The 9,770-nt window shown below is 33.9% G+C and overlaps 1 protein-coding gene across 6 annotated transcripts in view; it reads left to right on the top strand.

The window, feature by feature from the left end:
- Gpcpd1 (glycerophosphocholine phosphodiesterase 1) overlaps nt 1–9,770 on the top strand; it is a 47,679-nt gene that overhangs the window by 12,001 nt on the left and 25,908 nt on the right. For 4 of the 6 annotated variants that reach the window (XM_031371989.1, XM_031371990.1, XM_031371991.1 and 1 more), the window contains exons 4-6: nt 789–873; nt 7,003–7,078; nt 8,759–8,800. In XM_031371989.1, the coding sequence (XP_031227849.1) occupies nt 789–873; nt 7,003–7,078; nt 8,759–8,800 (203 nt within the window). The remainder of the gene's footprint in view (nt 1–788; nt 874–7,002; nt 7,079–8,758; nt 8,801–9,770) is intronic. The other 2 variants (XM_031371994.1, XM_031371993.1) reach the window with 1 other exon arrangement.

Raw genomic sequence — 9,770 nt, 5'->3', positions numbered from 1 at the left:
ACAGTTAGGATAGAATGAAATGATGTCAATAAAGGTGGCACTTACTCGGATTATGGTTATTTGTGTTATTGATTATCCTAAATCCTATATGCATACATCCAGTGTCCCGTTGACAAATACTAGCTGAGATGATTTTTTTTTAAGTTAAAGAATAACGAACAGCTAGACTCGAGACTTTAACTTGACAGTGTTCATGGCTCAGTTATGACCTGAAGGGTATACTCCAAAACTTTGTAATAACATGGAGCGTATCTTGGTAAGTTAGAAGAAAAGACAATATTTACTCTTGTATTGCTTTGAGTTTTTTAGAGTTCATGTGGTGATAAGTGTATCTATCTGGTTCCTTTTCATCCTCAGCTCAGATAGTTTTTTCACTGAGGCTTCTACTCCAAAGCTTCCTCAAATTTGGAATTTTTTCTGTTTCTTTTGTTTTTTTTTTTTAAACGCAAGATCTTACCTTGTAGCCCATGCTTGCCCTGAACTTGCTCTGCACTTAACACCTTGAGCTCGGAATTTTTCTCCCTCTGTCTCCAATGTGCTAGGATTACAGACCTGCTCCACCCCAGCTATCCTTGTTAGTGTAGTGTTTGTGGCTTGCTTGTGTTTGTCCACCCACACAGGAAGGTAGATTTTTTGAGGATGGGCTAATTGCTGCATTCCCACTGTCTGCTGGGCAAGCCTTGAGTTAAGTCATGGGTAGAGAGTTTGGGAGTTTTCTGAACTAAGAGTTCTTCATCCATTTTACTTTGATACTGATGTATTCCTTTTTTTTTGTCCCTGCCCTGCAGTGTGTTATGGAAAGCAGTGATTGCTCTCAGTAGAGGAATATCAGTGAAGTACCGCTACTTCAGGGGCTGCTTTCTAGAGCCAAAGGTATGTTTTCTTTATAGTTTTTTATTTCTGTAGGACTTTCCATAGTAACAAATTTAAGTTTGAAAACATTAGAAGTAAAATGAATATGTTTTGGCCAAATAAGGAATAGAATTCTTAACATTTTAGTACAAAAATGGAAGAAAAAAAGAGAACCAGGTAAGTACGTAGTTCACAGACATTGCCATGGGAGTTTTGAAAGACTAATAAATAGTAAGTATGTGCTGCAATGTCTTAACCAGTGTTATCTAGTGTGTACATTTCTGTAACTTTGTAAACTAGTTACTAATTATAGGATTTCAAAATTTGTTTTTATTATGTGGTACAAATATATTTAGAGAAGTATATTAGTTTAATTTTTTTTCATGACAGTCATCTAGTGGCTGCATTAATTAATGCTTACCAAAAAAGAATGATTCCTCGTAGAGCTTCCTCATAGATGCTGCTGCTAAGGCAGGGTCTTTGAAAACTTTGAACATTAGTCCTCAGTCTGCCTGTCCACCGCTCATTAGTTTAGGATTGTTTTCATTTTCAGAGAAGGAAAATGTTAACTTGTTTCCTTAGTTTACAGACATCGATTTATTTAATGAAAAAATTTTCTCCCTTCGGATTTTTACCTTTGCCTCACTTGTGCATGTGTGGGGAACAAAATATGGACTAGGCCTTTGGGAAATTTTATTTTCCTTGAGAATTATAGGATACTTTTGTTACATATGAAAATAGTAACAACCACCACTGTTACCTTACTCTCTTAGCTATCAGAAAAACTGACAAATCCACCCCGGCTGTCTTTTGCACCTATTACTTATTTTATTATAAGAATATTATGTAAATATTCATTAATTGAATTAAATTACATTATGGGTGGTGATCATTGTGTTGGCTTATCTTGACAATAGTCTAGCAACAAAGAACTTCTGTTTATTTGGTCTAGGGGTTGTACCTCATGGTCAGGTCTTCCAGTTCAATTTGAACAATGTGTGGATAAACAAATCACTCATGTCGTTAGAAGTCTGAGTCTTGGTGTATAACAACTTTGTGTAATGGGAAGTTAAATTTTATTTGGAAAAGGGAATCTGGACAGTAAGTCAGTAATTCCTTTGGGCATAGTTACATAAAACTATTGTCAACACAGGCCACAGTAAACCAACCTGTAGTTTTGTTATTTTCATAGAGTATGTAACCAAAAGCAATAAATCAGTCCACTGATTCCTTTTGGAAAATTGGCAGGACATCTGCTAAACAGTAACAGAGTTTTCCCTTGTAATACTTGCAAAAGTTTACAGTATATGTTGGTGAGTGTGTTTCTTCAAGTAGGTGCTTGCTCTGTATCGTGTACACATGTACCGAGTGATGCAGGGGCTGCCCTGGTAAGTATGTTTTTCATGGACTAGAGAAATAGCTACATAAAACTCCATGCATATGGCTACATTTTTCCCCCTTATGCCAGTTTAAAGTGACACTTCTAAAAGTTAGTGGTGCTTTTAAAATGAAACATTTTTTATTATAATTATGATGAAACTTTGTCTTAAAGAGTATATTGCCAAAAATGGTAGACATACACAGGAATCTTGAATCATGAAAATATACAACTGAGTGGAATCCATATCTTATGAATATTAGGGTTCATAGGAAAGCTGAACTGGGCCATCAGAGTGGGTCACTGGGCAGGAATTGTGGGAGGTCTAGCAGAATTTAGCAGTTGAGCTTGTGCTGGCTCTTACCCTTAGATGGATCCATAAAGTGAAGGTCTTGGAATACAGGCTTCTTGGGTTCCATAGTTTTTCCATACTTTGCTTCTCCTTGACATGTTCTTTTTTAGTTTGATAGAGTTGTAAAGTCCTTTTTCTGTTTTCCTATTTTCTCTCTCTCTTTCTCTCTCTCTCTCTCTCTTTCTCTCTCTCTCTCTCTCTCTCTCTCTCTCTCTCTCTCTCTCTCTGTGTGTGTGTGTGTGTGTGTGTGTGTGTGTATGTGTGTGTGTGTGTAGTGCCAATGAGTTTAATTGGAGTTACTTATAGGTGAAGGGTTATATACGGGAGAATGAAACACTTGGCAATGTGTAGACCACTAAAGAAAACATCTGTCCCTAACAACATTGTCAGTCTGTGGGAAGGGAAGCATATTGTGAGCCCCTCTTCCTCTTTGTTTCTCAGAGCTACATGTTTGTTTGTTTTAGAAGTTATGAAGTTATAAGAAGATGTTAGTGTGCTACATTTTAATAATTTTACAGGTGGCCACTGTTCCCTTTATTTAAATATAGTAAACAAAGTTGACGAACATTCCTAGAATAGAACAGTGTGTGTCCACACAGAGTCCATTGATTTCACAACTTCACTAAATACGCTTTAAATAAAAGATATATTTATTTCATTTATGAGTATTTTGCCTGTGTGTCTGTCTGTCTGTGCACCTTGTGTGTGTGCCTGGCACCCCCGTGTGGATGCTAGAAACTGAACCCGGAGTCCCCTGAAAGAACAGCCAGTGTCTTACCTGATGAGCTATCTGTTCAGCCTTAAACTACTTTTGTTGAGGAATTAAAATTTAAATTTAGGCAACTAATGGATTTGTTTTTTAGACTAAAATGTGACCCAAATTTTGAATTTTTTGAATATACTTTTTGAGAATTTCTTCATTTTTGTGAAAACACGATTATGTGTTAAGTATCACACTTTTTATAATGCTAATACTCATAATTTAATTCATTATTAAATCTCATTTGTCCTTCATTTCTTATTTTTTTAAATGCTTTAACAAGTGAGTCAAGTATGAGATAACTTTTCAGTTTTAGGTTGTCACTTTGTAGAGTAGCTTCTTTATACAATAATAATGTTCTGGATGCCAAATGCTTTGCTTGGAAGATCCATCTTCCTTTATTTGAATCATGTCAGGATGACCATTTCCTTACTGGACTCACTAGAAATGTTGCTGAATAATTAATTGAGTTTGGTATTGTAAAGTTAAAAGTCCTGTTCTCGTACATGCAAGTTTTTTAAATTGTAGGAAAAAAGGAATCAGTAAAAATTAAATTATAAAGTTTGTCTGCAAGTAGTGCCTTTACCTGACTCACAATTTTGCTTGCTAATGTATTAAAGACACAAACTAAACACATCTACCTGTTCTTTTGTTCTCCTGGTACTTAGTGTAATTGAGTGGTATCTAAGTATTTAAGAAAGCAGCAAGAGGGGTTGGAGAGATGGCTCAGTGGTTAAGAGCACTGAGTTTGATTCCTAGAACCCATATTGGGTGGCTCCCATCTATGGGTATAACAACTTCAAGAGATCTGATACTTCTGGCTTTCAAGGACATACGCACATGGAGACAAATCTGTACATAATTAAAAATATTTTTTTTAAAAAGAAGGAAATAAGTAAATCTTTTCAGAAAATACTATAAATATTTTTGTTAGTAATACATGTCTATAAAGAAAGATATTTATAAAAAAAGATTTCCATAGTCATACAATTTTATATATTACATTATGAAGTAACTGTAAGTATTTACTGTTAATAAATGCTTGTTCCCTTTTCTACAAAGGTAACCTTCCACTTTATTCCAAAAGCTTAAACTTATATCATTTGCAGAATGGAACTGTTCTTTCTCAAAATTTTAAAGAATGAATGATATTTAGCATATTAGGTTAGCATATTAGTATAAAGGATTATAGATTTTTGAATCATCACTAAGAGTTTAAATTTTAAAATATTCCAGCCTCATTTTTTTAAGCATATCAGTGAAATTTAAATTGAAAATAACTTTTTCTAATGTAAAAGCCATAGTCAACAGCTTAGAAAAAAATCAATGTATTTATAAATTAGGGCTTTTGTTTTTGTTTTTGATTTTGAGACAGAGGTCTTACGTTGTGGCCTTGACTGGTCTGAAACTTGCTGTGTACACCAGGCTGGCCCCGACCCAGAGATCCACCTGCCTCTGGCTGCTGAGTGCTGGGATTGAAGGTGTGCTGCTTGCTTTTTTTTACACTCTAATATTTTGTGTACCAGCCAACATGTATCTATCTATAGTGAGAATGCTTGTAGACAGAAAAATCATCTTATTAAATTGGTCCTTTGGGCTGTTCCTCACTATTCAAGTCTGTGCAGTAGTTTTATTGTGTAGGAAATGGTTTTGTTGCTGAAATTAGTGAAAGTCAAGGTATTAAAATTATTACTAATTCACAAGGCTATTCTTAGGTGATGTAGATACTGTAGTCATTACTGTAGAGTTATTCTCTAAAGCAAAATAAACCCTCTTTTTCTTACTCTTAATTTTTATCCCTGTTCATAAGCATACTTTAGTTCACATTTAGTTATTGACTTTTGTTAAGAATCTTTTTTGTTTGTTTGGTTTTGTTTTTGTTTTTGTTTTTTGTTTGTTTGTTTGTTTGTTTTCCAAGACAGAGTTTCTCTGTGTAGCCCTGGCTGTCCTGGAACTCACTCTGTAGACCAGGCTGGCCTTGAACTCAGAAATCTGCCTGACTCTGCCTCCCAAGTGCTGGGATTATAGGCGTGTGCCACCACCGCCCATTGTTAAGAATCTTAAGTCCAAACAATCTTTGAAGGAAAGAATTTTTGGCAGCTAAGAGGTAGAAGAAGTGTGTGAGGGAAAGGTGGAATGAATGCGGAAAGGGGAGGGTTTAGATTGTTCACTCTGTGCTTTCAGTGCTAAGAAACATGCCTGTTTTTAATGTATACATTTATTTCTTTGAAACTTAAATGATAGATGGAAGTGTGTCTGTGCATGTGCACACACATACCCACAATCCCAAAAAATATTTTAAAAGTTGAACGGTTTTAAGCATATAGCAGATGATGCAGAAATAAATGTAATTTTTAAGTGTATTCGAAATTATAATATTCAGCATATTTTAAGATGACTAATGTAATGGCAATGAGGTATTGAGAAAGAACATTTCTTTTACTATATCCAATGTTAGTCATTTGAATAGACTCCAGTGCTATTGTAGTTTTTAAACTGTTTATAAATTTGAGAAAATAATTTAACTTGTTTGCTTTAAGTGCTGGAATTATGTATTTAATAAATATACCCGTTTTGTTGGATGCTTACCATTTGGCACATTTCTCAAATCAACAATGGAAAAGCCATCTAAAGGAGTATAATATAGTTTATATTTTTCAGGTTCAAAGATTTATGTTGGCAATGATAATCCTGAAATAGTGCAATAGTGGATACTTTATATCTTTTGTTTTTCTGTATTTTGTTAAAATTATCAGAATACATAAAAATAGTTCTATCCTATAAGGTTGCAGTTTCATTTTGGCATGTAATTTTAAGTGTAAGTTTCTTTACTCTGCCTTGAGTTTGCTCAGAGGGCCTTGGCTGTTGGTTCATTCTTGTTGTACAATTGTATGGCAGCAGCAGCATAGCATTTTCTTCACTAGTAAGGAAACATGAGGACAACATTAGGAATTGTTATACTATGATTTTTGCAACTTGAAAGCATAAAACTCAAGTTTGATGTTAATTTAGTTTCCCCTTTATCACAATCATTTACTTTCAAACTCAGCTGTCATGTATTCTAGGATTTTTTGTGTTCTTTCCAAACATGGGTTATTGTACTATCAGAAATGTAATAAACTTAGTATTCCTAAGTAGAGGACTTTGTTGTACCTCTGGCTTCCTGCAGTAGTGTGTGCTAAGTGATCCTGAGGTACTTGCTCTTGCCATTCCTACTCTCATAGACCTGTCCTCTAAACATGTAGTTTTTCCCAGGAGAGCAGGGAATACTTAGAAACACCCCTTGGCATACCAAAGAAAGTATAATTGATGTTCATTTTAATTTACAGTAGAATTAGTATTGGTGCAAAGTTAGATTTTCTAAAAAAAAAAAAAAAAAACCCAAACCACAAAATATTATGGATAAATTTGCAAATGGGTTTAAGAGAGCTTTGTGTGCCAGTTCATCTAGTTCTTTTTTATTTTTATTTTTTGGTAGTATTTTATCATGTTTTGTGACACGCCTGATTTGGGACATATAGTATTGAATAACTAGCAAGATGAATTTCTTGTTTCTTGGTCTCATTTAGTGTAAGACATAGGCCACAAACATCTAATGGAATCATGGGTAGAAAATAAGATATAAGAAATTATTGCAGACGTTTAACTTTTAAATTGCAGACTATCGGTGGTCCATGTCAAGTCATAGTTCACAAGTGGGAGACTCATCTACAACCACGATCAATAACCCCTTTAGGTATGGGCATTACCTGCGTCTGTTTGAGGCATATGCATAAAGTTACTAATGTGCTGCACAGGAGCTTAGGGAAGTAATGCATTATCAGTATCCAGATTTCACTTAGCATTTCATGAATCTTGTTCAAAATTGAACAGTTTTATAGCCTTTCTTTATAAGCTATTAGAAATGCTTGTCTACTTATTTTTGTTTGGGGGTTTTAGATTATTATAAGACTTATTTCAGTCTGGATTTGGAAGATAATAACATTCTTGAGTGAGGAGTCATGGCTTCATTAGATTTCTTGTTCAAGTTTAGAGAGCATTTTAAGAAATAATTGATCCGGAACAAAATCTCTTAAAAGTTTAGTTTTGAATGCTAATAAAGTTATACTTGTTTTTTAAATATCAGTAAATACTTAAATGATTTTACATTTCTTTGTTATAGTTGACATATATTCCTCTAATTTGTTTAAATTCCCTGTTGGCTGTGCTATTATTTCTATCTGAAGTCTTTTTTTTTTTCTTTTGCCTTATTTTTGCTTTTAATTCAAGTTTCTGTGACAAGAAATAGCATTTCTCTTTTTTTAGTTCACTTTTCTATGCTGAAAATCTTGAATCCCATTTCACATACATGAAACTACTCACTTGTACTTGTGAATTGAATTAGTCTGAAAAATGCATGTTTTAGTTCCTATAGAAAATCAAAATTTAGATTGTGGGTTTTGTAGTTTAGATTAGGAAGTGGTGGGAGTTTCTGCTTTGCCCTCCTTAAAGAACACATTTTGTTTATAGATGTCTCATTCCATCTTCTTTTGGGTTTTCTTTTTATATATTTTAATATATTTTTGATAGTTTTTATGATTTTAGAATTACAATAGTCTCATTGGAGTCAGCTTATGAAAATTAGGTATTTTAAAACAGTATGCATTTGAATGCATCTTGAAATTAAATATATTTTGGTGTAAGAAGTAGAATGATTTTATTTCTGTTCTTGTAGAAATTAATGTTCTGCTTTGGGGGAAGGTGATGTAAACGTAAAGACAATGTGTAGTCTGCTGGACAATCTTTAGGAAACACCCCATTTATTTTGATGGATATTTTAGGCTTGCTTAAAGTAAGCTGGACTGAGCTCTAAGGAAACATAGTTCATGTTTTACTAGATACAGCTTTGCATCTTTTTTTCATGATCTTGAGATGGTGAGGGGCTGTGCTAGCACTTATTGTTGGTAGTTCTCCACAGCTCTCTATGCACTGTTTATGCTGTTTATAAAGGTTTTGGCTGGCTGTAAGATTATTGGGGTTTGAGAAATTTCACACTTTAGCCAAATTCCGGAAGTGCACCACCTAAAAATAAGCCTTTTAATTGTGCCAAGACTTGTTTTGAGACGTTAAGCAAGGTCTCTTGTCCAGCAGCTCGTTAGTCTCGTGTTTGGTGGGTGCTGAGCTGCCTCCAGTCCTCTAGGGCACCTTTCAGGACCTTCTGTGTATGAGCAATCACTCAGGTCTGTAGGACCAACGCTGCTTGCTAGTCTCCTGAAAGGAAATACTTTATGGAGAGGTACAATAAACATGCTAGTTCACTTTAGGCTGCTTTATGTTATAGATGTATCGTTTTAAGCAGTACTTAAATTCTCAGTTGTTCATTCATTCTGTATACATCGACTTTTTAACTAGGCTTTTTATTTTTCTTGAATTCTAGAAAGTGAAATCATCATTGACGATGGACAATTTGGAATCCATAGTAAGTGAGACTGAACTTCGAAAACATTTAATATGCTTAACCTGTTAACATCAAATTGAAAAAATGTAACACATTGAGATAACACAGTGCAAACAAAAACAGAGACAAGTATATTTTGCTAAATTATAGTTTCAGATTGTTGTATTTAGTGTTTGGTTTCAGATTTTTGAGTTTACATAATTATAAATATCTGAAGGGGGTAGATGTGCTAGTCACTCTGACTTGATTACACATGGTATATGTGTTTTGAATTAATGGTACTGTACCAATAATTGGGTTCAAATATTTTTAATAATTAAAATTTTATATATATTATTAGTATGAAAATGTTAGCATACCATTTCTTTTTAATACTACTCTGTTGAAATATAAAGAGCTAAGTGTTGCTTATAGGCTAAATTTGTATATTTTTATGTTTAAATAATGTGCTTACAATAAATCCAGACAGCCAGAATGTTCTAGTAATTCTGGCTGACTCTTCAAATCTAATTTTTAGTTAAGTTGAAAATTATTTATTTTCTAAATATGTTAAAATGTTGTTTTTATACCTTTCTGCTCTGATAAGTACTTTACCCTCAGAATTCAAACTTCTTCTGTGGTAGGATGTTTCCCAGTCCATCAGACTGCTGTGCTCCCTTGTCTCCTCCTGGGTCTGTACCTGAGAGTCAGAGTGGGATATGGGTAGAAGTGCCTTTGGTCTGAATCTGAACAAGAGATGAGTTGCTGGTGATGAGCATGCTTTCTTGGCAAGAGTGTTTTGGCAAGCATTTCCTATTTGCATTAAACATAGAGGCAGTGTATATGCTATGGGAGTATAAGGAATTGGACCTTTCTCCATTATTTCATTAAGAAGTATTATATTATAAAACAATATAGTCTAAAATGCTTGAATGACTTTAATGCTTAATTTTAAAAATTTTGTATCATTTACAAAAGATAACATGGTATTTTTTTTTTTTTTTTAGAACTT

Source organism: Mastomys coucha, unplaced genomic scaffold, assembly GCF_008632895.1.
Source record: "Mastomys coucha isolate ucsf_1 unplaced genomic scaffold, UCSF_Mcou_1 pScaffold15, whole genome shotgun sequence".
Lineage (NCBI taxonomy): Eukaryota > Metazoa > Chordata > Mammalia > Rodentia > Muridae > Mastomys > Mastomys coucha.
This window is presented reverse-complemented; position numbering and strand designations above follow the sequence as displayed.